The sequence below is a fragment of the Corvus kubaryi genome, unplaced genomic scaffold (genome assembly GCF_017639235.1).
Source record: "Corvus kubaryi isolate FWS band 111438036 unplaced genomic scaffold, C.kubaryi_AGA036_p1.0 137, whole genome shotgun sequence".
Lineage (NCBI taxonomy): Eukaryota > Metazoa > Chordata > Aves > Passeriformes > Corvidae > Corvus > Corvus kubaryi.
The window spans coordinates 8,594,430-8,612,878 of record NW_024580671.1 but is presented as its reverse complement, the minus strand read 5'-3'; the positions used below and the strand labels follow the sequence as shown (position 1 = coordinate 8,612,878).

The following is an 18,449-nucleotide window of genomic DNA, read 5'->3' as shown; positions in this document are numbered from 1 at the left end:
TTGCTGGGAGATTAACACCCCAAGTTAAATATCTAAATTGGCATGCAAGGACCAGCAGTAGGTATATGCCTGGCATGGCAGTGTGTGATGCTAAGGGGAAAACTCAAAATCCTGAAATTCACTCTTCTGTCCCATCCCGTCCCTCACTGATTTAGAAATGTCTTTGCAAACCCTGTACTTGATTGTGGAAGCTGGGGATTTCCATCTAGCGGATTATTCACTGATTTCCTCCTTGGCTTTGCAGATTTCCAGGTTTTGTGTTGTATTCTCTGAAACATATTTGCAGCCAGAGTGGCTGCTTTTCCCAAAGCCATCTGCAGAGTTGGCTTTTGCATTTTGTTCAATATTTATATGCCATTGCTTTGAGGAATTTTGTTCTGGCATGCTGTCTGCTGCTCTGCTTCAGTAAGACCTGCCTTCTCTTTCATGTAGTGCAATTAAATCAATTTGTTTATACAGTATCATTCTCTGTTAGTTTCTAAGGCTCATTTTAAAAGTTGCAGTAATAGGAGCATTTTTTTGTTGCGTTTTTCCTGCTTGTGTGTTTCTGTGTTGCCAGTAACAGACAAGATTGTTATTAACAAAGTCAGAAAATGTAACTGCTGAATGAACAGCTTAATTCAAACTCGGAGCAGATGAGGGATGTCATGGGAGAATCCAGGGGCATTTTAGAAGATCATTTCCCATAATCTCTGCTATAAACATAGCCCTTTGACAGGGGTCCAGCACAGACTGCTGGATTTGAAGGACTGTTTTCAACGGAGCTCTTCAGTAGGTGCTGCAGGATGCAGGTTGGGAAGTACAGTGAGGAGGTAGTGCAGGTCTCAGTTTCCAGACTTGCACTTCCAGGTGTGTTTTGAGGGATTTGTCCTAGAACAGAACAAAGATGTCTGTGAGGCGTGAGAGTTTAGAGCTCTCTGTGCATCTGCTGCTGCAGCTCAGCCTGCCTCTGCCCCCCCCAGCCCTGGTGCTGAATCTGTGGGGTTCCCTGTCTGCAGTTTGCTTCTGGGAACCCTCGTTGCTGGGCCAGGCTGTGGGGTCATGCCCACAGGAGCAGGTATGTCTACAGAGGGCTGCCACACAGCTCAGCTCAATTCACAAGCAACATGAGAGCCTCCATCAAGCGTATGTTATCCCGTCAGAGTGCAGCTGGGAAATGTGGGGGAAACACTGGTCAATGTTTAAAACCTTTTAATAGATAAAGTGATAGGGCTTAAGTATTCTTGAGGAGGTGTCTAATGCAATTTGCTAAGGCTTACTTGAAAAATGAATACTATTAAAAATTGGCAGTGGGTCTGGTCTGACAGTGGGAGTGTGTGGATTGCCTGTGAACAGAAGGGAAGTGCTGTGCAAGCAGCTTTGCTCAGCACTGCAAATATGGGAGCTGCCTGCCAAATCAGGGTTTCTGCAAACTTTAGTCTAAATGGACAAAGTATCTTAAAGCCAAGAACAAACACGTGAAAGAGGAGACACCTAGAAGAGTGTTTAACAAGAAAAGAAAAGCACTAAGGCCATGGTTTATATTTCAATAATCAGATGAAAGGAAGCACAGCTGAATTTCTAATTATGATGCTTATTATATCATGCAAATATAGTCTTTCAATCCCTGACAGAAATCCCATAGCCAGAGTTATTGAAAAATCAGCTTATTCCTGTGTGTGGTTTCTCTGAGAATCAAAACCTCTTTGTTTGGGTTTTTTTTACCTCAGCATAGAACAGCTGCTATTCCTCCATTAACTTTCAATCAGAAACCAACCGCTTCCCTTTCTGGCATCTTAAGAGGCTGCTATGCTGATCCGTCAAGCTCACAATCTTTGCTGCAGGAAGCATGAGCAGGAAAACCTCGGAGGGAATATGTGTGCAATTAATCATCCTGCCTTGTCAGGTCACAGACCCACTGAATGAATCAGCCCCAAAGTTGGATATTTGAGAGGCTGTGCAATCCTCGTTCTGGTTTGATACGTGAGCGTGAATGCTGCCATTGCTTGCACTGCATTTAATTCACAGCTCTTTGGTGGTCTAATGGTTTGAAGTCTTGTAAGCCAGAAAATTGTTCTGTGTGTATTGGATGCATGGCTGGAGATGCTATAAAAAGAGAAAAGAATAGCTCATTACACTATATGGCTGTAATTTTCAGGTAAAATTTTATTGTAAAATAAATGTTGGCATAGCTGTAAAATTGCATACACACCTACAGTACACAATCTCCAAACAGCACATACAGCAATCAATCCAAAATAACTCTCCCAGAAATGCAGTACTACTTCTGACACTGCATTAAAAAAAAAAAAAAAGCAAACTCTCTGTAATTTAATTTAATGAGCTAATGGAGCATCAAACTTTACTTTTGGTAATATAACTTTTCCCATAACATTTCAGCTAGTGTAAGTTCTATATTTTTATTTGCATGCCAATTGTCATTCACTAAAAGCAGTTGGAAAAAAAAACAGCCAGTAAGCTCTTTCACATAATTGTTTGTTCAGCACCTGAGGGTTTCCTGGACAAAATACTTCAGCTATTTGGACCCCATACAGCAGGATCAGTTCCTTTTGCCCTCTTGCAGTAGGCTGGTTTGTCTCGTGGTACCCACAGGAGAAGGAGCAGAGCAGCCACCCACTCTCCGCTGCTGTGTCCATCCAACAGCATCTCTAGGATGTAATATCTGGCTTTTGCCAGGGGCCTGGATATCAGGAGCACTGCCAGGGTGTGGGGCTGTGTGGTGGGAGCATGACCCAGGGGCATCAGGGAGAGGACTCCTACCTAAGGGCGAATGTGAAACGTTGGAAGGGGCATGGGTTTGGCATAGAATTCAATATTCATTCCATAGAATTCAAAGGGCTGAGCTATATTTTCCTGCACTATTCCTCTGAAGAATAAAGTTTGAGATGACTAAAAAATTATTGTGAAATATTTGGGAAATCAGTTCTTAGGCAGGGGGAGAGTAGTTTGGAAGGGCCAAATATATGACGGTCAGTACACCTAAATAGCAGGTAGCCTATTTTTTTCTGAAAAATCATGAAAAATGGGTCTGATACAAAAGGCAAAAAAAAAAAAAAGGAAATTATGGAGTAAGCTAATGTCTCTTGCTTTTGATGGATTAATTTTCAATCCTTATCAAAAATACAGAGCATATGTTATGAATCTGCGAGTATCTGGACAAGTGAATCACAGGCAGTAAATGATTCTGCTGTATTAAACATAAATAGTGTCCTGTGAACTTTCCTGCTTTTTTACTAATGGAGACCTATACGGGAAGCAATACATCATAAGGAACATTTTAAATAATGCCCCAAGATCTTATAGAAAAAATTAATTGAGATCAGGCTGGCAGTGAGAGAGAGGAGACTGAAAATGGGCTGCAGAATTGTCAACACAAAGCAATAATGAAGAGTGAGCTACCAAGCACAGGTGTGGGATGAGGTGCCTCACTAACTTTATTCATGATATTAAATAGCAAGGTAAAGGGCAAATTAATTGAATTTTTTAAGATATGCCAGATCAGGAGATTTATGAGCTCCAGTTTGATGGGCAGGTTATTCAATAACAAATACAAGGAACTAAGAATACTAGCAGAAGAATAAAATGTCTTGTCTATTCTTGGAAAATATAAGGTAATAAATAAAGATAAAAGGTACAGACCAAATGTTTTGGTGGGAGGAAACATCTCAGCAGGCAAAACTGTGACTGTAAAGCCTTCAGATAGCTGCTAAAAACCACACTGGTGCTAGCTAACCCGGGATTTTGATGGCATTTAGCTGATGTTTTGGGGCTGAAACTGTAGCCTTTTCTCCAGTAGCTGTCACTAGGTGACATTTTGGGGACATGTGGGGGTACCATGTTCTTTTAACCTGTTTCAACCTATTTTTTTCATCTGTTTTGCTCAGAGCAATATATTTCCCATTCTTTTTTGTGTTGAAATTTCTGGGAAGTTGAGAGCAGTGTTGCATGGGATTGTTTACAGCAATTTGGGCAGTTTTTGTTGCCTGAGGAGGGATCTGAAGCAGGCAGAACCCAATGGAAATAGCCCCATCCTGTCTGGGTCCAGTAAAGCAGAGTACTGACTTTTGCTGCCAGCTTTAGGCTCTGCCATTGCAACATTAGAACCACCACACCGATTTTTGCTTCCAAAAAGCAGCTCAGCTCTGCTGCAAACCCATGCATGACCAGAGGACCCCTGCCTAAACTCTTCCCCGGGGAAGGAAGCTTGCACAACTGGATGCAGCAAGCAGGACATCGCTGGGGGTGAACAAATCAATGTCCACTGGTGTCAGTGTCAATAGGTTTGAGGCTAGGTGGGGTTTTCCTCCAGAGTTATTTTGGGCATAAGCCATATATTCATGCACACAAGTTATTTGATGGTAACCTGTCTTCCTCACTGACAGGACATGCATGTGTGCCCACAGAATTCTTGCTGTGCCAAGCAAAGCAAACTAAAAAGATTTAGGCAAATCTCCATATTTCAAGTCAGTTTTAAAATTATGCCTTGACCTATCTTGAAACATTGTGGGAATTGTTTTTGTGATAATACCTATACAGATTTACAGCCCATTTTGTAGGAATAGAACAGCTGATGTATGGCTGCATAGTGGAAGCTCATTGCAGTGCTAATTGTGCCTCAAAGTAAGATGGATTGGAAGTTCTTCCTTCCCTGCTTCCTGCTATTGGAGTGGCGCACACATGCTTTGATTTCCCTCTGTTGCTTCCTTGTTAAGCACCCTCTCTCCAGGCACACAAATACATATGTATTGTGCAGTAAGTGTTTACCAAACTCGTCATTATTCTGTATTCATGCACACTGAGCTGTCTTTCTCAATAATTAGGTTTGTAATGATCAAAGACATTCTGTACTGACTTGCATTCCTCCTCATTTTATTGTTCCTCCATCGCTCCTCTCTAACTCTTCTTACGTTACATTTTCAAGGTTGCTTTTATTGATAGCCAAAACAAAAAGGCAAAATAAAAAATGAAAAGCCAAATTGATTACTTTTATATTTATTTTGCAAAGACATATTAAAATTAATTTCTTATTTTGTCTGATGTACATTCTGTGCTTTGCTAAATAACCTTGAACACTGCTGCCAAGTCAAGCATTGCTATTAGCAATACTCATTATGTAGTTCAAAAGTGCTCTGATAATTTGTCCCTCTACCTTTAAACACTACCTTTTATACCCTATGACATTTGAGAAAAAAAAACCACATAAGAAGTGTTGCAGTCTTGTTGACAGTGAAGCGTTTGGTTCCTCTTTCACAAGAGTAAATTCCTGGCAAGTGCATCATATTAAAATGTACTCCGTCCTTGGATGAGGAAGAAGAGGGCTGGCAGTAGAGTCATTAATTGGAGTTATGTCTCCTCACAACCCTGGGAAGCAAAAATTTCTTTTACAGGAAGCTGATCTGATGCCTGCAGAGGTTATATTTTATACGAAAGGCTGGACAGTGAAACAGAGACAGATAGGAACTGCAGGGATCCTTGCTCCTCAGTTCCTACCTCAGAGACTAGCCCAGTTCCTGTCCCTTGCAGGAAGCATCTGTGGGAAGATGCAGGTTTTGTGGAGCGATTCAGTGTTTCTGCACATCAGCAGCCCAGTTAAAAGCTAAAAATGCTCTGGGAAAACTGGCTGTGCAGGCCAGGGTGTGAGGCTGTGAGTGGTGGTGCTTGCTGCTGCTTCCACTGGCTGCTAGCTTGACAGTGAAGATGCAGTTCTCCGCGCTAGCTGGGGTTGGTACTCACACATCCGAGGGAAGAAAGACAGCTTTTCCTCCCTTTTCCTCCCTCCCCCGTTGCTTTATCCCTTACTGTTCCTCTGAACAATGCCCTCGCAGTTTGAACTCATTTTCTTTGAACTGCAGGCACTGCACAACTCATACTTTTGCCTGTTATTCCATCCCTAAACATCTGCCATTATTTATCTGGATAGTTTAAACTCTTTATGTTTGATTTATTAGCGTCTCTGAGAATTACCTCCAGCTTTGTGTGGAAATGTGTTCAATGGTGGAAACAGCTGCAGGGCTCCCCAGCTCCTCTTGTGATGGATTCCACTACAAGGCGACCTCCACCGTTCAGAGGGTGGGATTTGATGACTGTGCCATTTTCCTGGAAAGAGGCCACAGCCCCATCCAACACAAGCTAGTGCAATCTCTTTTACCACCTGGGTTTTGAGTGAAGACGTTTTTAATGCAGATCCAGAGGCAAATGCCGTTGGCAAACACCTTTCCTCAGTTATGCTGGCAAAAGAGCTCCTGTTCTCCTGTCCTGCTGGCTGTGCTGCAGTGGGCTCCCACCACACAGCGCTCCCCCAGCATGTCTGGGGACACGGCATTTGCGCTGCGAGGAGCTGTGGCAGCTTGTCCCCACCCAGCCTTGCCCGCCATGGTCTTAAATGAAAGGAAAACAGGGGGAGAAGGGACTTAGAGCTTCACACAGATTAATGAGCTGTTCTTTTTGGTGTCTTTTCCCCTTACATCTCAGAATTCTGCTAGGCTGAAATGCTTGCTTCAGGGTTCCATCTTGCGCAGATCTCATATTTCCTACCATTGTCAAGTACCAAGGATGTGGTTAGGTCACACCAAATTCTGTGGCAAATTAGACCAGCCACAGTGTTTGTGGAGAAGCTTGATTTTGATACTTAATTGTGAGTATGAAGTTGAAGGCTGGAGGGCCATTCATTCCTTCTGCTTAAAGGTCATTGCACAAGCAGCCTTTGAAGTTCAATTACTTCAAGGCCCATATACCACCCAAATCTGTCTGTGTCTCTGCTGTAAGGTTTAAAATGCACCACTGTTTTCTATAGCATCTTGCATGCCATCTGTTTTCCAAATCACTTTCCTCAGCTGCATAATTTAATTACTGAGATAAGAACTAGAGGGAGGAGGATATGGAGAAAAATGGGAAATTTGTTTGCGAAGCATCTGCATTCAATTCTCCTTTTCAGTGTGTGGGTACTAGAAGACATAAAGTGGCACTTCAGAAGCAAAGGGGACCTGGTCACACTAACAAGGCTTTCAGCTTCTCCATGTCCCTGGAGAAGGTTGATGCAGGGTACAAAGTCTCACCATTCTGGGCTTTCGTGTGCTTGGCATAATACAGGGCATGAACCAATATCCGTCATCCTCCTGCCACCCAGAGCTTTTTGTTCGCTTTCTCTGGTCCCTTCCTCTTTGAGGCTGGTAGGCATACTTGCACCTATGGGAAAGTCAGTGTTAGATTGGTCTTTTTTCAAACCCATCATTCCTGTTCCTCAGGGGGATAGGTGACAGTCAGGAGACTGAGCTGGATTGCAGTCTCATTTTCTGGGGGCAGCCTGGAGGGACTTGTGAGTGGCAGATCATGTTTAGCCAGTGCAGCTGGACTAAGGGAGTGGGGAAAGGTCTGAGATGCAAAGTCAGTGATGTCTGACAACCCATGCTCTGTGAGCCCATGGCTGCATAAAAACCTCAGACTCTCTCCTGGAACAAACTGGGGGGATTAAAAAGAGCTATTTTTTTGTTGATGACAAGGTAATTTTAACACAGGTCACTTCCCCAGTCTGCTGAACTGAGTGCCAACAAGCAGAGAGATGTGGGAACAACTGGGCAGCACAGGGGGCAGAAAGGAAGAGGTGGGAGAGAGCCACTTCCACAGCAGCATCTCAGGCAGACAGTTCCAGTGTGGCTTTCCCTGGCAAGGCTGAGTGAGGAAGGAGAAGTGGGCCTCCCCTTGGTGCAAGGACCTCATGGGCGAGGTGAGTGTGCTCCTGCACTGCAGGATCTCGTCAGCTCAGCCCCCTACTCCGAGCACCATGGAGCAGCACCGTCCTCCGTGATCGCACCATATGGTCCTTCGCAGGCTTTTTTTTCTTCTGGTCTCTGAGTGTGCTGGATAGAGAAGGGGAATTAAATAAAAGATGTCACCACAATGCTGCTGGAGGTCTTTGGTGGCTTTATCCTTTTTCCTAGCTGCCTTCCCATCCCAGCATGGATGTATGTGCATTTTTCCCCACTGAAATGGATGCACCTTCTCTAGACAAGAAAATAAAAAATTCACTAATCATATTTTCTGTCTTTTCTCCTTTTTCTCTCATGGACTCAGTGCAATAAGATGTTTAGATCTAACCCCACCAAAGCAAAGAGAAATCCATGATGAAGAATATTGCCAGGTCAAGGATCTGAAATTTTCTTACCTGCCTTGGTTCAACAAGCACAATGTACTTGATGCTAGCACTCCTTTTTGTTTTTTCCTTTCTCCACTTTTGTAATTGAAAGCTCTGGCATTTTAGAGGCAAGATTTCAGCCACCCTTGGAGCTGCTGGAGGATGCTGGGGGAGTTGCTCGTTCACCAGAATGTTTACAGAAAATTTGTCACAGCCTGACCATATCTAATTGGCACAATGTGTAAAGAAACAGGCTCCTCGGATATTTTTAGTACTCTCCCACCTTTCATAGAACCTAGCATAGGACTGTTGGGCATAACTAATTTCAGTTGTCTGCCAGTTCATTCTCTCAAAGTTGGATTCTTACAAACAATTTGGCTCCAGGTGTCTTTTAGATCTAGTGATAAGAAAACGGGATGCTGGCATTTATCAGGCGTGGTGTCTTGTGCGTATCTTTTCTGATGTTTGATACTTTGCACATTATATATCTATTGCCTTTGCAGCTGTCCATTTTTTTCTCCTAGTGGTTTCATTGCTGCAACTTTAGTCATTGACAGGCAGGAGAAATGCCCCCAATTAACACATGGACCTTTCTGTAGCTGTCTTTTCTATGCATAACATTTTTTCCCTAGCTAAGATGCATCGAGCATTCTGAACATCTTCACTTTGCTTTCTGCATCCAATTATTTTTACTCTGTGTTTTTACAGTGTAGCTCCATTCATACCAAACCTATTTGGGTAGTTTTACTACAGGCCATACGGTCTGTATTTGATTTTCCAGGAAGTTTGGGTGTTCTCATCTGGAATGCCCCCAGTCTCTTTTTTAATTTCAAGATTCTTTACTCTCTGCACTATGGAAAACAGAATTGGAGGGCCTTCTTTCTGTGCTGGCCACACTACAGCCTCAAGCTCGAGCTGGGCAAAAACCTGATACATTTACCCCATGTATCAAACAGGACTGGGAGAGATCTTGTGATTATAGTGCGAAGAGTTAATTTTTAAAACTTCTATTATTAAGTTTCCAAAGCAAAAATTATTTACATAACTTTGCATCATGGGGCAATGAAAACAAATGGATTTGAAATATGTGCCAGTTCCTATTGATATATATGTATGACTATGCCAAGGACAGGGAGAATTTGCAAATGAGTGTTTAGTCAGTGCTATTTCCTTCATGCTTGCAGACCAATGCAGGGGTCTAGTGCTACTGTCCTGCAAAGCCACCTGGTGTGGATGCTTTCCTCTCTGAAGAGGCCTCTGCCACTATTTCCCCCCAACACTCTGCTACTTTGCTGATCAGTGGTGACATTTCAGCTGCAAACCTCTCATGCTCAACAGCTGCAGTCCTGGGGAAGAAGTGGAACTAGTCTGAGAACTGGGTTTGCGTTTTCAGACTTCTGAGTGTAACTCCAAAACGCATTGCTTAAATTCAGAGTTTTATCCCAAAAATACAGTGCAGCTCCCACAGAGATACAAGGATCTGAAGCCTTTGAGGAGGTGATCATATCCACTGAGCAGGGTGAAGTGGCCCAACTCCTAGTCCATCCTGTAACTGAGGTACAGGAATAGTAACCAGTTCTTTTAAGCCCATGGATATTTACATTAGGCACTGTAGAACTCTCCTAAGGATGACTGCGCTGTCAATATATTGACCTTCTGTGTCTTTGATGAGAGACATACCTCTGGGGTATGATTCCTGCTTGGGCATAAGCAGTCATAAGGGCAGTCCGGGATGATTACCCTGGATAGATAGACATCTGTTGAATGGAAATGTTGCTGTGTGATCACATAGAGACACTTGGTGTTTGCTCTTTCTCCTCAGTCAGTGAGCTTCTCCAGAAGATAGTTCAGACCTGAGATGCCAGAGGCCACCATGTGTTTGAGGAGCTGGAGGGAGCCAGGGTAGGCAGCAGCTTGGTCTCTTGAGTGCAGCCTGTATATGGTGTGTATAACTCAATACCATCCTGATACCTGGCTTCCACATCACACGGGCAAAGCAACCATTTCTGAGCCAGAAGTGGAGACAAGGACTTAAGAGACAAGAAAGAAATACCAGATCAAAGCCAAATTTATTCTCCTGATAACCCATCAAAGGGTTTTTATGAAGGTGTTATATTAGGCCCATATTCAGCTTTCTTCTGCCCAAGTTTTGGACGTATGCATGAGGATGCTTAGTAAAACATATCATTTTAAGGCTTTGTGCAAACCAGCCCAGCCTAGATAGATACATAGAAAAACATCCATGAGACCCAACCTTTGAAAAAGGGCTGCGGGAGACATGAACCTCCAGGAGGGGTTCACTCAGCTCACCCCATTATACCTGCCCCATCTTTTGGAAAGAACAGTTCCTCTTCTTGAACGTGTTAAGATTTTTAGGGACAGAAATACCCAGGTTTGGGCCCCTTCTTGTCCTGAGAGGAATAAAATTGCAGGTCTTTGGTGTCTGCCAACCAGGTTGTGTGGCCTCACCGATGTGGGGAGGGCGGGAAACCTCTGTCTTTATCCTCGATAAGAAATAGCTGCTCCACCTGCTATTAGTTTGGTTTGCAAACATCAGCAAGCAACCACCAAAGGCAAGCAAGGACACTGTGTGTGATTTGGCAGGGATTTTGGCATGAGTGTGCAAAAAGCTGTGTACTATGATGTCTGGCCAAGCTGCTGCAGCACTTGCCAGCGGTGCTCGGTGCCTGGCATTCGGCTGCTGCACAAGGCCATGGCTGTTGTGCTCTTGGCCCAGCTCTCGTCACTGATCTCATGCTCTGGGCCTCTGGAGTGCACAGACGCCCGTAGCCTTGGGATGGGGGCACTGGTAGAGCTGGTGTGTCCCCATCACACGCCTCTACAGTCCCCACCACGTGCTGTGGCCCCACAGCTCAGTGATGGAGGGAGGAACATGCCAGTGCTCAATCCTAGCTGGGCTACCTTGCAGTTTCCTCTCTCCTTGAACCCTGAAGCTGTGTGCACCCACCTGGAGCACTATGTTGGCTAGGACACGCTTCTGCTACCCTTCCCAACTGGGAATTTGAGTAAGAGGGGTGGGGACGGCAGTCTGCAACTGGGCTTGGACTGTACCCTCGCTGCGCTGACAATGGGGACCCTGCCTGGTCAGTGAAAGCCCTCAGAGGAATTTTAGCATCTTTTGGGGGTCCCAGGGCCTCTGCAACAGCAAAGCTGCAGGTGCTGAGGTGATGTTTTCCCTGGAGACTTAAAGGGTTTGAGGTTCACAAAAAGCTTTGCCCTCTTGGACCAAGGTGCCTTCGCACCTGCTCCGTGCTGCTGACTACTACTCCAGATCTCTGGGACCTGGGACCCTCTCTCATCCCAAGGAAAGCTGCTCGTTGTAGTGAGGTTCTGCATGATGCAGTAAGCACCCAACTGGGGTATAAAGAGGACACCAGGACCTGCAGGAGCCAGACCCCAAGAAGCTGCAGCCTCAGCCTGAGGAGAATCAAGAGCAGGTCACTTCCAGGGGAAGGCCAAGGGTGGCTCAGGGATCAGTCCAGCCCAGTCACACCACGGCTGCCTCCCAACCTGCCCATGGCCTGTGCAGCCATTGCAGAGCATCCCCCAGCCCCACAGAGTACTGACTCTGAGAACAAGAGAAGGGCCTCTTGCTTTTGCAAGTTCTCCACAAATCAATTGAAATGCTGGGTTTTTTTCCTCTTTTTCTCCTGGGGGTTTTTTGTTGGTTTTTTTTTTTCCACAGGTTAGGAGTGGTATTGTACCAGAGTGTTGTGCAAAGCCTTGGCTAGAAACATCTGAAAGTTTCAGTTGTGTTATTTGCTGACATACAGGCATTGCCATGTCCTGCCGGCCATAAGACCTCTGACACCAGCAGCTATTTTGAGCATAATAAAGCAACTGATAGTGAAGACAGGCACCACCAGAAAACTGAAATTATGGCATGTGAAATGACTTATCAGACAAAGCTGCCAGCTCATAGGTATGAAGCCCAGGTACAAATCAAGTCCATATAAAAATATTATGGTTAAAAATTAGATTCCGGGGATATTTTAAATCAACCACTGTGTTCTTATTGAAGAGACTCTTCAGTTTCCTTGCTGTACCATGTAAAAATATATGTATCTATCCTTGTCTGCAATGTTGGCCTTGTTTCTCTTGCGTGGAGATATTAACTGTACATTATTTTATTATTATCACTTCTCCTTTGTGTCTACATTGGTTTCAGGACAGAGTAGAGTTCAGAGATAAACTTTTATATCATGAAGAAAAAACTCTCACAACTCCCTCAGCCTTCACTACACATCCCCTCAGCAAACAGTTCACAGTACAAATCAACAAACCATTCTTTCTTTTAAATAAACTTGTCTTAAACACTTCTGATGACCAATAAGTAGTAACTGAGACAGAGCCCTGGCAGTAAGCTCGCTACTGCCAAGCACCCTGACCCCACAAGAATGGTTATGCTACTAGTTTTTAAGAACTGTGGAGAGCTGGAGGAGAAGAAATACGTTTGTTAAAAACCGTGGTTCAGATCCTTGAGGGGCAGGCAGTGATTGAGCTGCCGTGCAGCGCTAGTTGGTACAACTGCCTGGCAAAATATCTCTAAAATAACAGGCACTCAAGGTCAAGACCCACTGTGGTTCCAAACATCCATTGCATAACCCAGACAGTATCTGGTTTATTAAAGGAGGGCACAGAACTAGGGAGGAGAAGGGAACAACGGTATCTTTCCACATGGGCACTAATCTGACCAGCAGGCAACAGCAGAGCCCCCTTTCCCCCAACAGGCTGAGGCTTCTGATGAATTTAATGTTTTCTGAAGACTGTCTCAACTGAAATCAAACTCACTTATGACCTTTTCTCTGAGCAGCAGGACAACAAAATCCATAATGCAAAGGCAGTCAAACAGAAGACAAGAATGTGATTTTTTTAAATGCATGTTTTATTCATTAAGTATTTATAAAAATGTGTAAAATACACTCAAATATATTTGATCTGTTGACTGTAGCTAAAAATATAAAAATATACTTAAATGCATAAATTAAATTGACAATAGTAGCACAGTTCTGTGTTCACTCAGTGTTTGTCAGGAACACAATTATAAGTAATTATATTGCATATGAGCATGGAATATGTACTGAAGATGTTTTTTACTCCAGGCGCTGGCAAAGGATTTATGGCTAGCCACATAAATTTCAAAACTGGGGGGTTTTCACTATGGTATACTGCTCTGCTGTAGAGCAATATATATTTAGCATCTTGATGTTACTTACAGTATTTCTTTAGCTTTCAAATAAACGAAGAAACAACTAAACTGTCATGGTTATTAGTCTGCATCACTGACACTGTGTGTCCCAATTCCATAGTTTTTTCTCAATTAGCTAGTCCCTGGTCTCCAGTATTTCCTGCCAGCCTTAAAAAACAAATCCCATTTTGAACCAGCTGTCACTGAGGTCACTGACCTCACAGACCAGTTTGCTTTGGCCATGGTGGTGCTACCAGCAGGTCAGGAGTTTGACTTTGTCAGCCTGAGGGGGACAGTTGAGGACGTGGGGTCTACAACGAGTTGCCCAAATACTGGGGTGAGCACTCATATCAATCCGAAGTTCAGCATCCTGGGATTATAGGTCCCAGAGCTCCAGAGCCCAGGCATCTGTGACATGGCCATGAGGGAGTGGTGGTCATTCTATATTGCATTTTATTTACACAAACTGTATGTCTGAAGTATTGAAAGAAACCTGAATAATTGTTAAGCACCTGCCAAGGCACTCCTTGGACATGAAGCTGTGGCTGCAGTAAGCTGTACCTCTGAGTGACAGATGCATTTCTCTGATCTGTGGCCTTGGAGAGAGATGCTGATATAGTGATTAGATGGTTACTGTTCTCATCCCTCTAGCCCATATACTAAATCCCAGGCTGAGGAGCACTGCTAAGTGCTCATGTACTCCTACCTGTCTAGTATTTAACTTTCTGCTTTCAAAGTCAATGCATAAATAACCATATACAATACATAATACAAACTTGAAGCTCACACATTTTCTTTTCTCTGTTCTACAACTGAAAGGAAATTCATAGTTTATTATGACACAAAATAATATTTCTGGCATTTTAGGCATTATTTATTGCTAAATATAGCAGCAGAGAAAAATGTATAAAGTTGCACTTTTTGACATCTTCACAGTATGCCTATTTCTCTCACCTACTTTTGTGTTCCATTAGTAACAAAAAATATCATTTATCAACTCCAGCTATGTAAAATCTTTTTTTTTTTCCTACAATTGCTAGTGGATCTTTTAATTGTATTGCACAGATTAAAAAAATATTTATTACAATTTTTTCATTATTAAATAACTTTCAATACAAAAATTTGAATTAACCTAAAAGCCCAACCCTGCAAGTGCTTCAGAAGTGGAATGGTATTTTCTTCAGGCAAGCATTCCAGTTGACTTTCATGAAAGTACTCAGGTAGCTTTGTGAACAATGCAGAGATTTGAAGGATGGGCTCCAAGTGTGCAAATCTTAGCTTATGGATCAGCAACAACACTAGCCTTGCTTTCTAACATTATTATTGGGAAACATCAAGAAGGGAATTCTGAATATCATCAAGGACATTCAAAAGATGTCTTTTTCCTTAAGAGCTTTGTTCCGCACAGAAGCTCCTTTAAATCCATTCTTGTTACATTAACAATTCCCCATCAGTCCTGTTATTCAGCTTAGAGGCACAGTAAATATAATTACTTATACTGAGAAGTAGGTGTTGTATATTAACAAAATGCTACATAGAAACTTTTTTACTTTTTCTCTGTGATTTACACTGGTTTCATATGAGCAGAACTGGCTAGAGAGCAGAACCAGAGCAATAATGTGTGTATACGGTCTCATGTGTGACCTACTTGGGCAGAAATGTAAAGCTGCTCAAGAGCACCGTGCCAGAGTGTTTAAGGTCATCTGTCATGTTATGATGAGGAGGAAGAGGCTTATGAACTGTGTCCAGTATTAGCTGAGAGAAAAGATGAAACAAGTTATCTGCTATGACATCATCATTTTGGGTACACATTTGTGAACTCTGTAGATGCAGACAAGGGAGCTGAGAGTGATAAAATAAACTGCAGGATGATGTGTGTCTTTCTGAGAATGATGAACAACATGCATACACAGCATACAATCAGACTTTTGCTGATTTACTCAGGTCATCTAGTATTGAGTGAGCTCCATTTCCCTCAGCATTAAAAAATGGCACAGTGATATAGAGTGTGAGGTAATTTATAGGGTACACTTGGTGTGTCTTAACAGTGTAATTGTACTGCTGGTAACTAACATGGTGATCGTCATTCCTCGGCTACCCCTGCAAAAAAGAAAGGACCAAATGCAGTGCATGTAACACAACAGCAGTTCTCATGATGCCTTAAGTCCAGCAGTTACTAACACGACCAACGATCGATCTAAAGATGCCATACTCTTTTGTCCTTGCTTGCTAACCTAGTCATCTGGCAAAGGAAACAGAGAAATGAAGGCATTTCTTTGTGGTTTTGCTTAGACTTTCCTCTGTGAAAATGTCTTCCACTCTAATGCTAGTTCCCTTCTTCTTCAGTTTCCATTAAGGGTGGTGAATTTTGAGGTTTGTCTGGTGCCAAAGAGGATGTGCAGGAGGGATGAGCAGTGTTTTCATACAGAAACACCTAAAAAGATTAACTAAGTTTACATGTTTTGAGCAGCTGTGACAGCAGATTTGAAGGGTGGCTTCTGAGGCATGTGAGGCTATTTGGTCAAGAAAGGATAAGATTCCAGATGGAATAGGAAGAGTGACTATCAGGCTGTTACCTTCTCTCTAGGAAAACTAGAGTGACATGGATGTGCACAGTCCTGCTGTGCCACAGGAGTTCCTCCGTTAGGCACTTAGTTAGCTACTTATTGATTCTCAGAAGGCCTTCAGAAATATTTATTTTTCTCAAAAACAGAAGTGGAATTTAGGCACTTGTCTTCAGCAACAAGCTCAGTTTTCTCTAGGAAAAGTATGGGTAGATGTATGAAAGAACTACAAAGCCCTTCCTTCTTTTCATGACGGAGAGGAACTGTTACTGCCTCTTCACTATTTGTTTGAGGAGCATTTTATAAAGACAAGCAATAGCTGAACAGAGTGTTTAGACCCTTGAATGAGATGCCTCTTTGCAGAGGAGAGAGCACTGCGCATAATCCACTTGGCTGGGCAGGATATCTGGTAAGTGCTCTTGGATTGTACTTCTTGCTAATCACCACATGTCTTCAGTAATGAGTCCCTGCCTGGGGGCATGGGGGTTGGAACTAGATGATCTTTAATGTCTCTTCCAACCCAAAATATTTGATGGTTCTATGATCAGCACAGCTCTGCCAGCCTACATTCCCTGATGATCCTTTTTCCATTCCAACTGCTCTTGTGGTGGTGACATCAGGTAACATTCTAGTGGAAAATTCTTTCTATGCAGACATTCTGGGGCCAAACTGTCTCTTTGTGAAAACAAATGGCATTTGAAGGATACCAACACTTGGGGCAAAGCAGCCATGCTGCAAGCAGCTTAAGGCCAGTTGTGTAGATGGTGGAATATATACCTTTATATGTCTTTGTTTCAATACGTTTGCAGTCCCTCTACTTTTTTGGCTGTCATGCTACAGCATTGTTTCTAATGAGCTATGGAAGTTGCCAGACTTCACATCCTCACAGATCTGTTAGCACAAATGTCTGAGGTGTTTCTTTGAACATCTTTCTTAATTCAAATTATACACATGTGAAAGTACACAGACACAAACTGTGGTCTGATTCTGCTCTCTTAAACCAGTGTAATGAAATGAGAATGTGACCTTTCTCCCCTCAAAGTATGTGGTGGGAGAAAGGTCTGCTAGACTTCACTGCAGTGTATGTTGTTTGATATTTTTCTACTATGTCACACTAGACTGAAACAGTTGCTTCTAGTGAGGTGAACCCTGTTTTACTTGGTTGTCAATGAGTTCTGTAAAAGGTATGCCACTGTGTTACGGTTTATACCCATTTTTGTCAGATGAAAAGCGGTAAGTTTAAAGTGTAGAGTAGCATTGTAATTCCTATACAGGACTACTGTTCCCTTGCTTAATAGTAGCTTATTTCATCTCACAAACACTGAAATATTTTTTAAAAATGAGGTTCTCCTTATAGGATTTTTCCCGTGTCATGCCAATAGCTTCCCAAACACAGCAGTCCTGTTAGCCATACAATTTAAAATAGTTTATGTAGAACAGTTTATAAAAACTGTGATAAGAAAAAATAGTATTATCTGAAGCATAATATTAATATCAACAATATAGAAAAAATACATATTTACATAATGCCAAAATACAATTATATACATTAATATCTATTACATTTAAATTATATATCTTTAAAAAAAAATCACCAGACCAATAAATTATACACAGTCTCAACCAAAAGGTCTGGCACCTTTCTGGTGCATGAAATACATACATTAAAAAAACCAAAACGAACCCCCTAGTTAACAAATGTGTTCACAAAAGCAGGTATCTCTAACATTCTTAGTGCCTTGAATAAACAGCATCTGAAAGCAAGGAAAACTGAGATTAGAAAAAGTAAAACAATGCAGATTCAGCAGTGCTCTGAGAGGTGGCTGTGTGGCAGCAGCACTGGCTGGTGACTGATGTGACAGCTAAAGATCAGATCCCATCTCTGCTTGGACTCTCAGTGTATGGAACCTGGATATTTCAGTTCTTGGCCTCCTCCAAGCCTGTTCTACCTGTTGATGACAACTCTGATTTCTACAGGCTAGATCAAGAAAATTATTTTGATCTCTTACCGTATAACCCTAATGCCTAATGTCCAAATTTGTGGAGCTACTGAGATCTTTCTGTCTTGACTCTAAAAACTTCCACATCCCTCAAGAATCTGCTCTACCAAGGCACACAGGTCACCTCTGCTTACAGCTTCTCCACATTGGTCCTCTGGCCATGAGAACAGGAGGGGAAGGGCAGTGCTAGTGCCAGGTTTGTTACCCCTGCAACTCTTATTAGCAAAGGACTGGATACAGGCTAGGAAAAGGAGCCTACAAGGATTGGGGTCTGGGGAGAAAGAAAGAGCACAGCCTAGGACACCTGTATTTTCCAGTCAAGGCAGATGGGAAATCTCCCAAGGCTGCCTATATAATCAACAGCAGATGAGGGTGATGCAGAGAGAAATCGAACGCTATGAATGACAGAAGAGCCCAGTGAGTGCTGTCAGTCGCCTTAGCTGCTTAAAGGCGGATGATGTAAAGACTTGTGGGGTAAAACCAATATCATGATATCCTGACAGCACAGGAACCACCAAGTGTGAGACAGGGAGAGCATAAAGGTA

The 18,449-nt window shown here is 42.8% G+C and overlaps 1 protein-coding gene across 3 annotated transcripts in view; it reads right to left on the bottom strand.

The window, feature by feature from the left end:
* Nucleotides 1–13,016: 13,016 nt before the first annotated feature.
* PTPRB (protein tyrosine phosphatase receptor type B) overlaps nucleotides 13,017–18,449 on the bottom strand; it is a 63,580-nt gene continuing 58,147 nt past the window's right edge. For 2 of the 3 annotated variants that reach the window (XM_042017772.1, XM_042017774.1), the window contains one exon: nucleotides 17,639–17,853. In XM_042017772.1, coding sequence (XP_041873706.1) covers nucleotides 17,822–17,853 — 32 coding nt within the window. In that variant the 3' untranslated portion in view covers nucleotides 17,639–17,821. Of the gene's footprint in view, nucleotides 17,854–18,449 lie in introns of all 3 variants that reach the window. The other variant, XM_042017773.1, reaches the window with a different exon arrangement.